At 47.4% G+C, this 19,058-nt stretch overlaps 1 protein-coding gene across 1 annotated transcript in view; it reads right to left on the reverse strand.

Moving 5' to 3' along the window:
- Nucleotides 1-499: 499 nt before the first annotated feature.
- The window catches only part of ADGRG4 (adhesion G protein-coupled receptor G4), a 102,815-nt gene continuing 84,256 nt past the window's right edge, over nt 500-19,058 (reverse strand). Inside the window, exons 17-18 of the mRNA XM_063938553.1 lie at nt 16,288-16,452; nt 500-2,180 (exon numbers count right to left, since the gene is read on the reverse strand). Coding sequence (XP_063794623.1) covers nt 2,053-2,180; nt 16,288-16,452 — 293 coding nt within the window. The 3' untranslated portion in view covers nt 500-2,052. The remainder of the gene's footprint in view (nt 2,181-16,287; nt 16,453-19,058) is intronic.

Genomic DNA, 19,058 nt, shown 5'->3' on the forward strand with positions numbered 1-19,058 from the left:
ATAAACGGGGGAGTGTCTGGGCGAACGCTGGGTGTGTTTGTGACGTCAAACCAGGAACGAAACTGACTGAACTGATCGCAATGGCTGAGTAAGTCTGGAGCTACTCAGAAACTGCTAAGAAATTTCTATTCGCAATTGTGCTAATCTTTCGTTCACAATTCTGCTAAGCTAAGATACACTCCCAGAGGGCGGCGGCTTAGCGTGTGCAATGCTGCTAAAAGCAGCTAGCGAGCGAACAACTCGGAATGAGGGCCAATACCCAAGTTATTGCCAGTTTCTTAAGCACAGGAAACCGTAATCTGATTAACATTTACATACATACATGTTCTGGTGAGAGTTGATAAATTGGTCATAGTGTTAGACCTATCCAGCCAAATTTGAATATTACACAGGTTCAATGTCACAAACTAAAATAATTGATTGTACTTGTGTGCAGCTTCTCAGAAATGTACTAATAGCCAAAGAAAAGATGCAATTTAAGTAATGATTTAGTTGTTTATTCATGCTGAATTTAGTGTTGGCCTAAAGACTAATGCTAGATATTAATTACATTTTAGGCCTGATTCTGAGTCACATGTGTTACATTTATTAACAGTTTTTTATATAGCGCAGCAAATTCCGTTAAGCTGTACAGGTGGAAACAACAGTGATAAAACAAACCTGGATAATAACAGACAATTATAACATAGATTGTACACACAGAGACGCTGTGTGATCGGAACATACAGTATCAGAAAGGTGGTGGTGACTGGGAGGTGGCAAGCAGTGCACGCAGAAATGGGGCGTTCAGTGTGTGTGTTATAGGGGTGTTGCAGGTGTGTCACTGCAAGCGGATGCATTTATAGACGCAGGTATAGGAGGCCGTGGTCAGAGGGAGACACTGCAGCTGCCATAGGACTGATGCAATTTGCAATGCTGCGACCGATGGTGGCGAATCAGGACGCACTAATCAGAATTACAACATGCACAAGTGATAAAAGTGGGCATCTCAGTTTTGGCACATTCATCTGCACAGATGTACACAAGGGAAACAGTGTGTAGTCGTAGACGGGCAACAGACAACAGGCGCTGCTGCACGCGCTTTTGTGTACAACACATAATCAGGCCATTCATCATAATGCTACATTACCCCCCAAAAAAACCTGTGATTCCGACTCTTTCACATTTGGTGAGGGCCATTTGTTCTTCCTGTTATCTGGCCTGATACATGACATGTGCAACACCCCTTGTTATGTTTGATAGTCATCCTTAATTACAAAGGATTTGAGAACATTTTACCAGATTCATTGGTGTTTTTATAATGGGTGCAGTATGTGCGGTGCACACCGGTCCCTGGGTCCAGGGGGGCCCAATTTAAATACTTACTTTTCTGAAATCCCTAGTCAGCACTGCAGCCATGGGAAAAATCACTGGGAAAATGTCCACCGCGCATGCGCAGTAGTGTTTACTCGCTGGAACAGGACAGGTGCCATGTTTCCGGAGACCTGCACAGTAGACTCTGGCATAATGCCAGAGTTTATGGCGCTGTAGAGTGGAGGGAGCCCATACGGAGTCGGCACATGGACCGCCTCCTCTGTAAATGCGCCCCTGGTCTGATTATGAGTCACACACAAGACAGAAACCACACGCATGTAGCCATTTTTAGCAAACTGTGCTTGCGTTGTATCATGCATACACACCTTATGTGACTTGGGTGTTTCTGGGTGTCAACTGGGTGGCTGCTTTGAAAATACACACAAAAGAATGGGAGTGATATGGGAATGTTGTGTAGCCAGGGTTCCATCCTAATATAAGCCATGTGGACGCCACCGGTACACCTGTTTCTGATGGCTCTATTACAACTAGCATGAGGTAGATGTAGATGCCAATACTAATAATGACACTTGTGGACGTGGATTGACATCAGTTGGCAGCTGTACATATATCCATATTAACTTAATGTCATAAGTCTGGCTGCCGACGACACCCACACTGGTGGCCTCTTTGTGTTAGAATTAGACCCTTTAGGGTCACTGCACTGCAAGATGCAACATGTTCTGTCAACAGCTGACTTCATTGAGTCTCTACATCCATGAATGACAATATTCTCTTGGTATCTGGATTTGCTCTCCTCACTTTGGGAAAGATAGTTGCGTGAATGGAAGGTGCTGTGCTAGCATATTGGAACAATCCTCCTTTTCCTGCACAAAACAGACATAATTCCAGTTACTCAGGGGGTTATCTACTTCATTACATGCTACTTTAATGTCCTGTGTGTTATTACCTTTCATCCAGCATCCCATTTAAGCACAATTTTCCATATTTCTCCTGCACAATGGAGCCAGGGGCATAACATCTGGCATAGCAGATAATGCAGATGCCATGGAGATATATGGCTACATTCAGCAATACATAGTTTAAGGTATTTCTTTTGAACGGCCTACTCCCCAAAATAGCCAAACCCCTGCTTCCTGACTAATCACAGTCACCAGCTCCCACTTCCTGCTTCTGTTACCGTCAATTCCCAGGGTTTATTCAGCTAGAACAACTTCACTTAAATCATGTGGAAACAAACGTTTCCACATGATTTAAGCATCCCATCTATGTAGGAAAGGCTCAATGGGGAACACAATGCAATTATTTTCTCTGTTAATGCCCAACTCATACAACATAGCAGTGCCGTAACTAGGCATTTTAGCGCTGTGTGCAAGAAACGACAGTGGCGCCCCCCCCCCCCCCATGTAAGATAGGGGCAGTGCGCGCCGCAGGCGTGCGAAAAATTTATAGGGGCGTGGCTTCACGGGGAAGGGGCGTGGCCACAAAATAATAGCAATTCATACTACGGTGCACAGTAGTCTACATTATTCAAATTACGCTGCACAGTAGCGCCACTACACCAGGTAGAGCCCCTTTTATACATTACAGCAGACAGCATCCCCCTTTTTACACATTACAGCAGACAGCGTCCACCTTTTTACACATTACGGCAGCCAGTCCCCCTTTTTACACATTGCGGCAGCCAGGACCCCTTTTTACACATTGCGGCAGCCAGGCCCCCTCTTTACACATTGCAGCAGCCAGGCCCCCTTTTTACACATTGCGGCAGCCAGGACCCCATTTTACACATTGCGGCAGCCAGACCCCCTTTTTATACATTGCGGCAGCCAGGACCCCTTTTTACACATTACGGCAGCCAGTCCCCCTTTTTACACATTACGGCAGCCAGTCCCCCTTTTTACACATTGCGGCAGCCAGGACCCCTTTTTACACATTGCGGCAGCCAGGACCCCTTTTTACACATTGCGGCAGCCAGGACCCCTTTTTACACATTGTGGCAGCCAGGCCCCCTCTTTACACATTGCGGCAGCCAGGACCCCATTTTACACATTGCGGCAGCCAGGAATCCCCCGCCCCCTTTTTACACATTGCGGCAGCCAGACCCCCTTTTTATACATTGCGGCAGCCAGGACCCCTTTTTACACATTGCGGCAGACGGTGTCCCCCTGAGAGAGAGAGAGAGAGAAAGAGAGAGAAAGAAAGAGAGAGAGGGATATACTTACCTTCTCCCCGCTGACAGGCTCCTCGTGCTGGCATCTCCCTCTCGGTGCAGGCAGTGAGATGAGAAGGAGGAGGAGGGAGGGGGAGCAGGGAGCCGCAGCAGCGCTATTTGATTGGTAGTAAGCGCCGCTGCAGCATCCCCCTCTCCTTCTGTATTGGCTGCCCGGCGCTGCTATGGATGCTGGGATGAAGGAACCGCATCCCAGCATCCATAGCAGCACCGGGCAGCCAATACAGAAGGAGAGGGAGATGCTGCAGCGGCGCTTACTACCAATCAAATAGCGCTGCTGCGGCTCCCTGCTCCCCCTCCCTCCTCCTCCTTGAACCCGGCGCTGGTCTCCTCTCCCTCCAGCCGCGCACGGCGCACACAGAGGCGGCATGTAATGAGTCAATTTGACTCATTACATGCCGCTGGCCGTTGCGCCCTCAGGGCAACTGCGCTGTGTGCCAAGCCCCCTTGGCACACACGTAGTTACGGCGCTGCAACATAGCAATGACTAGAGCAAGACATTGGAGGTAATTCTGAGTTGATCGCAGCAGGAACTTTGGCCCTCATTCCGAGTTGTTCGCTCGGTAAAAATCTTCGCATCGCAGCGATTTTCCGCTTAATGCGCATGCGCAATATTCGCACTGCGACTGCGCCAAGTAAATTTGCTTTGCACTTAGTAAAATAACTCACGGCTTTTTCATCGTTCTGGCGATCGTAATGTGATTGACAGGAAATGGGTGTTACTGGGCGGAAACTGGCCGTTTTATGGGCGTGTGGGAAAAAACGCTACCGTTTCCGGAAAAAACGCAGGAGTGGCCGGAGAAACGGAGGAGTGTCTGGGCGAACGCTGGGTGTGTTTGTGACGTCAAACCAGGAACGACAAGCAGTGAAATGATCGCAGATGCCGAGTAAGTCTGGAGCTACTCAGAAACTGCTACGAGGTGTGTAATCGCAATATTGCGAATACTTCGTTCGCAATTTTAAGATGCTAAGATTCACTCCCAGTAGGCGGCGGCTTAGCGCGAGCAACTCTGCTAAAATCGCCTTGCGAGCGAACAACTCGGAATGACCTCCTTTGTTAGCAGTTGGGCAAAACCATGTGCACTGCAGGGGGGGCAGATATAACATGTGCAGAGAGAGTTACATTTGGGTGGGTTATTTTGTTTCTGTGCAGGGTAAATACTGGCTGCTTTATTTTTACACTGCAATTTAGATTGCAGATTGAACACACCACACCCAAATCTAACTCTCTCTGCACTTGTTATATCTGCCTCCCCTGCAGTGCACATGGTTTTGCCCAACTGCTAACAAAGTTCCTGCTGCGATCAACTCAGAATTACCCGCTTTGTTCTCTACAGTACTTAACGTTTTCTGCTATGTAGTTTTACCTTATATAATGCCATCTGAGAATATGGCATTATATGAGGAAAACCCTTAATTCTTCTAAACACTGCAGAGACAGATGGATCTTGTCCAATCAGTCCCTGCAGCCACCTGAAACTCCGCCTACTCCCCTCCACTCTTTCTGTAATTAGATAGCCAGTTATACAGGCACTGTAATATATATATATATATATATATATATATATATATATATATATATATATTGCCCAGATCTGGGAGCTCTCATTGGGTTAGCAGCAAGTCTATCATACCCAGTCCACAGCTGATTGGGCGAGAAACGCCCTCCCACACAGGTTACATCCAATGGGAGGCTCTGTCCTTTGGCTGCTGTGTTTTCCCAGAGCAGGATTAACAGTGGGGCTGATGGAGCTGCAGCTCCAGCTCCACACCCCAAAATAGGCCCACTGCATCTGCAGCAACACACCCTCCTACAATTTACGCATAAAAATTGCTACAGATTCGAAAGGGGCGTGGCCACGGGTACAGTGGCGTGGCCACGCCCCTTTCCCTATACTTTCAGTAGAAGTTTGGAGAGCCAAACATCGGTACAGACCATAAAAAAAAGGTCCTGTACCTGCCAAAAAGGTACAGCTGGAGGGTATGCCACTGCATCTGCAGCAAGTCTCTGCGTTGTAGATAGGAGGAAAAAAAAATCCTTTTACTGCAGCATCCTATGGGGGTCATTCTGACCTGACCAGTCGCTGCAGTTCGTCGCAGTGCAGCGATCAGGTCAGAACTGCACATGCGCTGGCGCCGCAGTGCGCCGGCACATGGCTGACAGCCGACGGCTGTCATTGCCTAGTGTTCACCTCTGCCTGATTGACAGGCAGAGGTGGTCGATGAGTGGGAGGGGGCGGCACGGTGGCGTCTGCTCGCCGTTTTGTGGCCGTGAGGTGGGCGGGCCACAGCGGCTGTGTGACGTCACACGCAGCCACTGCGACCCGGGCAGCGACAAGTAACTCCCAGCCAGCCGCAGGAGCCGCGCTGGTTGGGAGTTACTCTTCAAGAACAAAAGCATCGCCGCTGTGTGTACTTGTGCGGGGGGGGGGGGAGGGGCGGCCCGCATGTCAGTGTAAGTGACCGTAGCTGTGCTAAATTTAGCACAGCTACAATCAGGTCGGAATGACCCCCTATGTCCTGCTGCCAGTCCGCCTGCCCCCTCCGACATCAACAATCCCCACTCCCTAGCCACGGCGCACGTGGAACAAAAGCTGCTACGGCCACCGACATAGATGTGTATGAAAGCGGCGCAGCGGAAGGCTTTCATAGCCCTCCCAGCACCGCATACTCTCTGAGCCCGGAGCCTCCTCTGCGCGTGATGTCACAGAAGTGCCTCCCTGCCATAGCCGCGCACAAATCCCCAGAGGCCCTGACTCCGTAACACAGCACCTGGCCGGCCGGCCGGCCGGCCTGGAAGCCCCGAGATGGCTAATGTAATGGATAGAGTGGGTTATATCGCGGAGGGTAATGTCTGCACGCTGACACTGACACTGCACAGCACTCTCACCTTTTACATTGATTCAGCGAGTCAGTCAGTTCTGCCAGCAGGTCACTATTGTTAGCGCCGGTGTCCCATGGCGCCGCATTACAGGGAAGTATATGCACTAAATAAACTACAGCTCCCAGCAACCCTTGGCGCCGAAGCATTCAGGCGCTAAGGGCTGCTGAGAGCTGTAGTTTATTGAGTGCATTTTCTTCCCTGTAATGCGGTGCGTTGGGACACCGGCGCTAACAATAGTGACTGGCTGCTGTGCGAGTCTCCGGGAGAGCCACTGCCAAAGGGAGGACAGCAGCAGGAGGAGAAGTAGGAGTAGCATTACCCGCACATCCCCCACTCGCAGTACCTCCAGGCCCCATCTGCAGCACCTGCACACACCCCCTCCACCACCCACGGTGGCTCCGGAACCCCTCCCCCACCCGCAGCACCCATGGCACCCCCGCACCCGCGATGGCTCCGGACCCCCCACCCGCGGCACCCGCCCCTTCTTTCACCACCGCACCAGCCCCTTCCCTACCCGCACCACCCCCACAACCACCCCTTCCCCACCCGCGGGCCCCCGGCCCCCCTCCCCCGCACCCACCACTCCCCCAACCACAGCACCTACTAGGTGATTCATCAGGCGCTGCATGCGCTGTTCACGCCGTTGCAAGGGGCTACGACCCTGTAACCATCGCACGCCATTTGTCCGTGCAATATTTAACCACTCACGCAATTATAATTGGAGGTAATACTCCACATAATACAACTATTGCATGCCACAAGAGCGTGCAAGGGTTAAGGGGGCATAGCCCCTCACGACGGTGTGAAGAGCGCCCGTAGGGCGCAATGAATCACCTAGTAAATAAATATATATATATATATATATATATATATATATATATACAGTGCCTTGCTAAAGTATCCCCCCCCCTTACATTTTTCATGGTTTGTTGCCTCGCAACCTGGAATTAAAATGGATTGTCTGAAGGTTTGCATCATTTCATTGACAGAACATTGCTACAACTTTAACCACTTAACTGACGATTTTTGCCTTCAAAAGCGTTAACAACATTGTTTTTTAAAATGTATTTTATTTAATAAAGTTGAAAAAGTATTTTTTTACATATTTAAATATTATATTATGCACATCTGCAGAACGGATCTCCTCGTCAAAAACGGGGCGACAGGGTGGGACGGCGCAGTTGCATGAAATCTGACCATGCCAGTTAAGTTTTTATTGAGAAGCAAACAACAAATAGGACAAAACAACAGAAAACTTCAGTGTGCAGACTTTTTCGAGATCTTCTTTACAAGTGTTTAGTAGTGTACTTGGATGATATCCTAATATTCTCCAAGGATCTGAAGTCTCACAGTCTCCAAGTTAAAGAGGTACTGACCCGTCTGAGGAAAAATCAACTGTATTGTAAGTAGAAGTGTACTTTTGAAGTATCTCCTATACCGTTCCTTGGTTATATCATTTCCGGATCTGAGCTACGTATGGATCCTGTTAAGGTACAAGCTATCCGAGACTGGTCCACTCCTACGACTCTTAGGGGATTTAGCGATTCCTTGGCTTTGCCAATTTCTATAGGAAATTCATTAGAAATTACTCTACGTTGGTCGCTGCCATTACAGCCCTGACCCGCAAAGGAGCAAATCCTACAAACTGGTCGTTTGAAGCAACCAAAGCCTTCTCCGATTTGAAGCAAGCTTTTGTGTCAGCTCCCATTCTTCGACAGCCAGATTTGAACCGTCCCTTTCTAGTGGAGGTAGATGCATCTACGGAAGCAGTGGGAGCTGTGTTGTCGCAAGTCTTTGAAGATAAAAAAGTCCATCCATGTGGATATTTCTCCCGTAAGGTTCTACCGGCTGAACGTAATTATGCTATCGGGGAGCAGGAATTACTTGCTATCAAATTAGCGTCCAAAGAGTGAAGATACCTTCTAGAGCAGGCTTGTCCAACCCGCGGCCCGCAGGCCGCATGCGGCCCAAGTCGGCTAGTAATGCGGCCCAGGAGCAGCGCTGCAGCAGAGGTTTTTTGTTTTTTTTTCCGAGTACGGACACCACATGTGAGGCTGAGCCGGCCCCAGCAGGCTGTCAGCACATCCTGATTGGATTGCTGCTGCTGGGACCAGCACCAGTTCACGCCCTCTCCGCTGTCAGTCACAGTGTAGCCCTCCTCCGCTGCATAGCGGCACACGTGACTGAGCAGCGCGAGAGTAGAGGAGCCCAGCGGAGAAGTTGGTTGTACAAGAACACGTAAGTGAGCCGTGGGTGGGTGTCTGTCCGTGGCCACGCCGCTGTACAGTGTCCCGGGGGGGGGGGAATCAAGATCTGAAGTCCTGCGCCGCTGTACAGTGTCCGGGGAAGGGGGGGGGGAAATCAAGATCTAAAGTCCTGCGCCGCTGTACAGTGTCCGGGGAAGGGGGGGGGGGGGGGGAATCAAGATCTGAAGTCCTGCGCCGCTGTACAGTGTCCGGGAAAGGGGGGGGGGGAATCAAGATCTGAAGACCTGCGCCGCTGTACAGTGTCCGGGGAAGGGGGGAATCAAGATCTGAAGTCCTGCGCCGCTGTACAGTGTCCGGGGAAGGGGGGGGAATCAAGATCTGAAGTCCTGCGCCGCTGTACAGTGTCCGGGGAAGGGGGGGGGGGGGGAATCAAGATCTGAAGTCCGTGGCCGCAGCCTGCGCCGCTGTACAGTGTCCTGTACAGACATCCCTCCCGTAGTACAGCAGAGAGGAGCGGCGGACGGAGACGGAGGCAGCGCTGCAGGAGCGGTAAGTATGTGTCTGTGTGTGTGTGTGTGGTTTTTTTTTACAGCTACAAGGGGCACAGTACAAGGGCGCAGCTACAAGGGGCACAGTACAAGGGGGCAGCTACAGGGCCACAACTACAAGGGGCACAGTACAAGGGGGCAGCTACAAGGGGCACAGTACAAGGGGGCAGCTACAGGGCCACAACTACAAGGGGCACAGTACAAGGGGGCAGCTACAAGGGGCACAGTACAAGGGGGCAGCTACAGGGCCACAACTACAAGGGGCACAGTACAAGGGGGCAGCTACAAGGGGCACAGTACAAAGGGGCAGCTACAGGGCCACAACTACAAGGGGCACAGTACAAGGGGGCAGCTACAAGGCCTCAACTACAAGGGGCACAGTACAAGGGGGCAGCTACAGGGCCACAACTACAAGGGGCACAGTACAAGGGGGCAGCTAGTGCTACAGGGCCACAACTACAAGGGGCACAGTACAAGGGGGCAGCTACAGGGGCACAACTACAAGGGGCACAGTACAAGGGGCGCAGCTACAGGGGCACAACTACAAGGGGCGCAGCTACAGGGGCACAGTACAAGGGGCGCAGCTACAGAGGCACAACTACAAGGGGCGCAGCTACAGGGGCACAACTACAAGGGGCACAGTACAAGGGGGCAGCTACAGGGGCACAACTACAAGGGGCGCAGCTACAGGGGCACAGCTACAAGGGGTGCAGCTACAGGGGCACAACTACAAGGGGCGCAGCTACAGGGGCACAGCTACAAGGGGCGCAGCTACAGGGGCACAACTACAAGGGGCACAACTACAAGGGGCACAGTACAAGGGGCACAGCTACAGGGGCACAACTACAAGGGACACAGTACAAGGGGCGCAGCTACAGGGGCACAACTACAAGGGGCGAACGTCTTCCCGCATCAGTGAGGGCATAATATTCATTCATTCGTTTGTAAGTATAATTTTCATTTTTATAGGTACCGACCCTTTTGGATTCTACTGGACAAGTGGACGTGACCGGCGTGGCATGTAGGTAAGTAATGTGTCTCTCATTCAGGTATCGTTACTGTTATTTTATTTTATGTGCGGCCCAAACCAAATTTTCATCTTCTAATGTGGCCCAGGGAAGGTGAAAGGTTGGACACCCCTGTTCTAGAGGGAGCACAACATCCCATCACAGTATATACTGATCATAAGAATCTTCTTTATCTGCAGTCTGCTCAGTGTTTGAATCCACGACAAGCTCGATGGGCTCTTTTCTTCACCCAATTTAATTTTAAGCTCACCTATCGTCCAGGGTCTCAAAATAAAAAAGCGGATGCCCTTTCTCGGTCCTTTAGTTCCTCTGAGTCAGACAATGCTACCATGAATCAACCCATTGTAAGTCCTATCTCTTTTTGAACGACTCAAACTTCTCCGGTCCCTCCTACTGGCAGAACCTTTGTTGCCTCAAATCTTCGTAAATGACTGCTTACTTGGGCTAACTCTTGGTCTTTCATGGGTCATCCTGGGGTCCAAAAGACTCATAAATTTATTCAACAGTCTTACTGGTGGACACGTCTTAAAGCTGACGTCCAAGAGTTTATAGCAGCATGCCCTAAATGCGCCCAACATAATAATCCAAAGGGTCCTCCTTCAGGTTGCTACAACCATTATCTATACCCAAACAACCTTGGACTCATATTTCAATGGATTTTGTAACTGACTTACCTCCATCAAAAGGGCGGAATACCATTTGGGTGGTAGTGGATCGATTTTAGAAAATGGCGCATTTTTTTCCACTAACAGGATTACCATCAGCTCCTTCACTAAACAGACTATTCATTTCTGAGACCTTTAAGTTGCATGGCCTTCCTCAAGAGATCGTTTCTGATCGTGGAACACAGTTTGTAGCCAAGTTTTGGAGGTTGCTTTGTTCTTCATTAAACATTAAGTTGAATTTTTCTTCCGCATATCATCCCCAGACAGATGGACAAACTGAAAGAGTAAATCAAGATCATGAAACTTACATATCTTCTTCACAGGATGATTGGATAGAGTACCTTCCGTTGGCAGAATTTGCTCATAATAATCTTTTTCATTCATCTTCAGAATCTACACCGTTTTACATTAACTTTGGTTAACATCCTTGTGTGCCGGAGTTCCATCCTTTGCCAGCTTAGGAGGTCCCAGTGGCAGATCAAGTGCTTCAACGTTTGTCTAAAATCTGGAGTGGTGTGCGCAAATCATTGATTAAATCTTCTGCTCGTTATAAATCTTTCGCAGATAGAAAACGTAAGGCTGTACCTAACTACAAGGTATGAGACCAAGTTTGGATTTCAATTCGCAATCTTAAATTCAAAGTTCCTTCTAAGAAGTTTGCTCCCAAGTTTATTGTCCCATTGCCGATAGAAAAGGTACTCAATTCTGTAGCATACAAATTCAAGTTGCCACCTTCTTTTAAAATTTCTAATGCCTTTCATACATCTCTGCTGAAACCTTTGATCCTTAATACGTTTCGTGCTGCCCTGCCCAAACCTCCTAAAATTCACTCTTTGCAAGATGAGGAATTTGAGGATAAGGAGATTGAGGACTCACATCGTCGATATGGACGTCTTCAGTTTCTTGTTGATTGGAAAGGTTATGGTCCGGAGGAGAGGTCCTGGGTCTTTGCCGAAGATGTTCATGCTCCAAGACTGGTTAAAAAATTAGACTCCAACAATCCTGACAAAGTTCAAAGGTGTCCGGAGTCCACCTTTAAAGGGGGGGTACTGTCAAGAACCGGCTGCGGGTTCTGGGGTCCGTCCGTTGCCGGCACTGTTGCTTGCGGTGCTGTGCGGCCACGTGGGGATGCGGCGGGGTTGGTGGCAAAGGTGATGCAGGTTCTGGGAGTCGGGAGTGCGGGGACCTAATGGCCGGAGGCGCCTCTTTGTGTCTACAATCTAGGAGGTGGCCATGTTGGAGACCAAATGCAGCAACTGTGAGCAACTGTGGGTAAGTGTTAGCCAATCCCGTGCTTGTCCTGCCTATAAATTGGCTGGGATTATTTCACTCTTGGCCAGTGCTTTGTTGTAGCTACTCTGTACCCTAGCTCTGTGCTCTCCCTGTGGATTTCTGTGTGATTCCAGTGGTCCTAATATCGCCTCCACTCCCAGAGGTCTGCCTGCAGCCTTCACCGCAAGTGATCCACCAGCTCCCTGCTGGGCTGTCAGTCAATCGCTCTCCAAGTGGCAACAAGTGGATTCCCAGAGTCTCGTGAGAGGTTACCCTGTTCATTCAGTGACTGCCTGCTCTAATCACAAAGCCTGTGAAAGTTTCTACTTAATCCTGGTCCATGGTTTACTCATCTCTCAGTTAACCCATTCTTCACCGTTGTCTTCTGCTGCAGCTCTTCACAGTGTTTCAAGTATAATCTTCACAACCTGCAAGTACTTCTTTCAGTATTGTATCTACGTTTTTGCATCATTCAAAGACAATTCTTCACAGTTCTCCAGTTCAGCCTTTAAGCGTCAGTAACAAGTCTTCACAGTTATTCATCTTTGTCTACAATATCCAGTTAACACTTCTTTACAGTTTGGTACCAATCATAGCTTCATATTGGACAATTCTTTACTAATCTTCAGGCACGTTTTATCTTATTCATATGAACATTTCTTCAATGCATCTTCAATACAGATCCTGCTTATCGTTATCCCATTCATTGCAGTACGTCAGTTTATATATGGTGTCTAATAATTGTCATTTAACTCCTTACTGGAATTGTAGCTTCTAATAAATATATGAAACGGAACTTTCTTCATATATATATATATATATATATATATATATATATAGTTCTATATATAATTCTTCATCTGCCAAATATCTTCTATAAATTCATATGGTCTCACTTCTCTGGAGAAACTCTGCCTAGGAGATTGTGGAACTTGTGGGGAGGGAGCAATAAAAATGCAAGGCATGAGTTATATACAGATGGAGCCACGCTAATCGTGGCTCCGTCTGTGCCTTGGCGTGCCCGGCGAGACGGACCGCCGGGAGCGAACAGAGCATACGTGCGTCGTAGACATGCCCCATTCAAAGGGATGTATGCTCGCCGGCGGGCCGAGGTGCAGGCACGCCTAGGCATGCCGCTCGCCCCTGCCTGCGATGTAGCCATGCTCAATAAGCGTGGCTCCATCTGTACATATACAATCAAATATATATATATATATACTATATGGGCAAGTATTCGGACGCCTGACCATTACACCAACAGAGATTAACATACCGCTTGTCGGGATCCCGGCAGTCTCAATACAGATGCCGGCATCCCAGCAGGGGTTCTATACAGCCGCCGGAATACTGGCAAGGTGGATGATTCCCCCTCTATGAATGTCCACGACAACTACAGTGGGAGAACAGAACCTGTGGCGAGCAAAACTTGCCACGAGCTCGAAAGGGGCTTCTTTGCGCTCGCACCCCTGCTGGAATTCTAGCGCCCGGGATGCCGATGTCTGTATACTGACATTCGACATCCCGAGTGGTAGGATCACATACCGATCTCGTAATTACATTGTATTCAAATACATCTACTTTAATATGGAGTTGGTCTCCCTTTTGCAGTTATAACAGCTTCCACTCTTCTTGGAAGGCTTTCCACAAGATTTTGGAGTGTTTCTGTGGGAATTTGTGTCCATGACCCCGCTCTGTGATTTTACATGGTCTTCCACTTTGTGGCTGAGTTGCTGTTGTTCCCAAACGTTTCCACTTTCTGATAATATCACTTACAGTTGACCGTGGAATATCGAGCAGAGATTAAATTTCACGAACCATTTTATTGCAAAGGTGGCATCCTCTCACAGTACCACGCTTGAAGTCACTGAGCTCTTCAGAATTATCCATCTTGTATGCATGGCTAGGTGCTTGATTTTATACACCTGTGGCAACGGGTCTGATTGAAAAACACCTGAATTCAATAATTAAAAGGTGTGGCCAAATACTCTTGTCCATATATATATATATATATATATATATATATAGTTCATGCTCATGCTGTGTAGAGCAGACAACTGAAAGACTGTCTGTGAGGCCTTCTTAGGGACAGAGCATTAATACAACCACTGTCCCTGTAATGATTTTTCCTGCATATAGAAACCTAAGTAAAAAATGCTAATAATCATGGCGATATTGGTGGTCATTCCGAGTTGATCGCTCGCTAGCAGTTTTTAGCAGCCATGCAAACGCTAGGCCGCCTCCCACTGGGAGTGTATTTTAGCTTAGCAGAAGTGCAAACGAAAGAATCGCAGTGCGGCTACAAAATTATTTTCTGCAGTTTTAGAGTAGCTCAAAACCTACTCCTAGCTTGCGATCACTTCAGACTGTTCAGTTCCTGTTTTGACGTCACAAACACGCCCTGCGTTTGCCCAGCCACGCCTGCGTATTTTCTGGCACGCCTGCGTTTTTCCAAACACTCCCTGAAAACGGTCAGTTGACACCCAGAAACGCCCACTTCATGTCAATCACTCTGCGGCCAGCAGTGCGACTGAAAAGCTTCGCTAGACCTTGTGTGAAACTACATCATTTGTTGTAATATTACTTTGCGCCGCAAACGCATACTCAGAAGTGCCTTTTTTTGCCTGATCGCTGCACAGCGAACGAATGCAGCTAGCGATCAACTCGGAATGACCCCCATTGGCTGCAAATATTCAAGACAATACAGAGATCAGTGCTAAATAGAGCCTTTAGTACCTTCCAATTTGTTAGGTTGGACAATTGAGACAAGGTAGGTGGTGAGGTCACGCATCACAGAGTCATATTCATTACTTTTGACAACTCTGTATGAGGCTGTATTTATCCAAGGACAAAAAGTTATTTTCACCAGCATATGGTATTTGTTCCACTGCGCACTACACATGTAAGTGATAACCATGGCCACTAGCAACACTGTCTCCGGGGATAAGTATGCCAGTGGTCATCACAAACAAAGTTTAACTGATGTCTTGGTGCAGGGAAACCTATTTATCAATCATCTCGGTATAGTGCTAACAAAAATGATAGAAAATGGAAATAAATATTTTTTGTTGTATAAATAATTTCTTTAACAGATGGAAGTTTTGTTGAGATGAGTTGTGCTATTACCATAAACCCAATACTATTTTCTCTCCAAGCCTGGCCACATGCTCCCCTTGACATAATATCCCCAGTTATTTTTTGCATATCCCATACCCTTAGGTCAGTCATGCAAGTATTGCTTTTTTGAGAAGATGATCAACCTCAGTAATTTTAACAGCAAAATTCTGGGAGAAGATAATTGGAATATGGCAAAGAGAAGATCAACACAGAGATAGACAATGTATGAAGTCCTATAGTAATAATATTCTACATAAATGACTTTTACATATCATGTGGAATATGCATGTGAAATAAAGCAAAGTAGAACTTTAAAGCTCAGAGTTGTGCTTACAGTGGACCTAGATGTTCCAAAAATAAGTCATTTAATTCCTGCACTGCATATAATAAGGATATAGGGGGTCATTCCGAGTTGTTCGCTCGTTGACGATTTTCGCAACGGAGCGATTAAGGCAAAAATGCGCATGCGCATGGGACACAGTGCGCATGCGCTAGGTAATGTAGCACAAAACTTAGTAGATTTACTCACGTCCGAACGAAGAATTTTCATCGTTGAAGTGATCGGAGTGTGATTGACAGGAAGTGGGTGTTTCTGGGCGGAAACTGACCGTTTTCTGTGAGTGTGCGGAAAAACGCAGGCGTGCCAGGATAAAACGCAGGAGTGGCTGGAGAAACGGGGGAGTGGCTGGCCGAACACAGGGCGTGTTTGTGACGTCAAACCAGGAACGAAACGGGCTGAGCTGATCGCAGTGTAGGAGTAAGTCTCGAGCTACTCAGAAACTGCTAAGAATTATTTAGTCGCAATTCTGCTACTCTTTCGTTCGCAATTCTGCTAAGCGAAGATACACTCCCAGAGGGCGGCGCCTAGCGTGTGCAATGCTGCTAAAAGCAGCTAGCGAGTGAACAACTCGGAATGAGGGCCATAGAGAACAGGGTACCAGTAAATTCACTGGCTGTTAACAGCGTTATTGTAGCCCAGACGAGGGTCACCAAAATAGGTCAGTGTGGTCTCCCCCACTCACCGTTTATAGAAGCCTTCTCATAATAGCCATCTCTGGAGAAGCCTGAAAGACTTGAAGCGTTAGAGGTAGAGGCGGTGTTGTTAGATCTAGTTGATTGGTAAGAGTCTGATGGCGTCAAGCATATGCGGCCATGTTTTGTGTCTACATTGCTCAGTCTACTCCAATCTGAAAAACAAATTACATATGATATTTTATTATACTGTATGTAATCCTATTATTCTAATTGTGAATTAAATATTTGGATGCAAAGTTTTTCCCGGCAACCTCTAGTCCTCTCCAACTGTCATAATTATATTTTCTCTGTTCTGGCCTAAAACTGGATGTTGATCGTCCTCCCTAGTCACCTGCACTGATTTCTGCAGTCAGGGTACTGGGACCATAATAACAGCAGCATAAGTGGAGAATGTTAAAAATGTAACTAAATATATTGGATAAGTCTCGTACCCAAACTAAAGGTCTACTTTTGGGGAGTAGACAGCAGCGTGTGATAGGGAATCAGTGCACTTAGAAGGATTGACAGCACTTGCAGCCTTTCCAATCAGGTATCCCTTCCATATGGATTGGCCTACCAAACAGGTGTCTTTTTCAAGGCATGATGCACTCTGGCACTCTCTCTTCATTTGATCCCACAAATGAAGATGAAGTATCATCACTCTTCTCATCCTTCTTCTCTATACCTCTTGATCCTTTACCCTCACAAATAAGTAAAGCAGTAAAGCTCTATCTCTGGTGCTCATCCCTTCCTTAACTAACATCTGTAATCTCTCTCTCTCTCTCTCTACTGGTATTTTTGCTTCACTATTCAAGCATGCAGCGATTACTCCCATTTTGGAAAAAAAAAATTCTGACACTAATTCTCTCTCAAACTACCGCCCTATCTCTCAGCTCCCTTGTCTCTCTAAGCTACTTGAGAGACTTGCCTACACTCGACTCACACACTTTCTTAACTCACACAATTTATTGGACCCACTTCAGTCAGGCTTCCGTTCCCAACACTCCAAAGAGACAGCACTGACTAAAATGGTTAATGATTTGGTCACTACGAAGTCTAAAGGCAATTGCTCACTACTTATTCTTCTAGATCTATCTGCTGCCGTGGACACTGTTGACCACTCTCTTCTCATACAAACACCACAATCCCTAGGTCTTAAAGACACAGCCCTTTCTTGGTTCCTATCCTACTTATCTAATCGCTCCTTCAGTGTTCACTTCTCTGAATCTACCTCCTCTTCGCTACCTCTTTCAGTTGAAGTACCGCAAGGCTCAGTCTCGGGTAATCTGCTTTTCTCTATCTATACCTCATCTCTTGGTAAACTAATCAGCTCTTTTGGATTTCAGTATCATCTGTATGCAGATGATACTCAAATCTACCTATCCTCCCCTGATTTGTCCCTATCTGTACTGGGCCGTGTCACTGAATGCCTATCTGCCATTTCATCTTGGATGACATCTCGCCACCTCAAACTTAATATTTCAAAGACAGAGTTAATTATATTTCCACCGGCCAATACTAGGTACCAACCTGATAACTTTATCACTGTTGAAAACTTCACAATCTACCCTACCCCACAAGCTCGCTGCCTACATGTCATCCTTGACTCTGATCTGTCCTTTGTTCCCCACATTCAATCTGTCTCAAAATCATGTTACATACATCTAAAAACATATCCAAAATACGACCATACCTTACACAAGACTCTGCTAAAACTCTAATCCATGCTCCCATTATCTACCGCATTGAGAGGTGCAATAGTCTCCTAATTGGTATTCCCAAAATGAGACTCTCCCCACTACAATCCATTCTGAATGCAGCTGCGAGGTTAATCTTCCTCGCTAGACGTTCATCGTCTGCAGATCCGCTCTGTCAGTCCCTCCATTGGTTACCTGTATTCTACCGTATTCAATATAAAATACTTTTTCTCACACACAAGGCCATTAACCAAACTACACCAAAGTACATCACTTCGCCTATCTCAAAATATCTCCCAACCCGACCTCTTCGCTCTTCACAAGAGGTCGGCTTCACAAGAGGTCGCTCTTCACAAGAGGTCATCCACACTCATTACTCGCTCCCACTCATGACTGCAGGACTTTCATCGGGCTGCACCCACTCTGTGGAATGCCTTACCACATACAACAAGACTCTCCTCTAGTCTCCAAACCCTCAAGCGTTCCCTGAAAACTCACCTCTTCAGGCAAGCGTATCAAATTCCAGAACCGCCCACATAACTTTCATAAACCTTCCTATCAAATTGCATCCACTCTGCACAGTCCAAACATATCCTTACATGTTTTCTCATCCTTCCTCTCGACCCCGGTTGATCATTGCTGTATGACCATATTATACAGCCCACCAAGAACCTTTGCAATCTGGAGGACAACTATGCAATAGATAGCACCTATCCTTGTGTATCCATACCTATTTCCCTATAGATTGTAAGCTGCGAGCAGGGCCTTCCTACCTCTATAACTGTTTGTTATTACCCAGTTTTGTTATATCATTGTTTTGTTATATCATTGTTATTTCCAATTGTAAAGCACATCGGAATTTGCTGCTCTATATAAGAAACTGTTAATAAAACGAGATTTATGGTAAGAACTTACCGCTGTTAAATCTTTTTCTACGAGGTACACTGGGCTCCACAAGGAATAACATCGGGGTGTAGAGTAGGATTTTGATCCGAGGCACCAACAGGCTCAAAGCTTTAGACTGTTCCCAAGATGCACAGCGCCGCCTCCTCTATAACCCCGCCTCCATGCCAGTGAGCTCA

This window comes from Pseudophryne corroboree, chromosome 8 (genome assembly GCF_028390025.1).
Source record: "Pseudophryne corroboree isolate aPseCor3 chromosome 8, aPseCor3.hap2, whole genome shotgun sequence".
In the NCBI taxonomy this organism is placed as follows: domain Eukaryota; kingdom Metazoa; phylum Chordata; class Amphibia; order Anura; family Myobatrachidae; genus Pseudophryne; species Pseudophryne corroboree.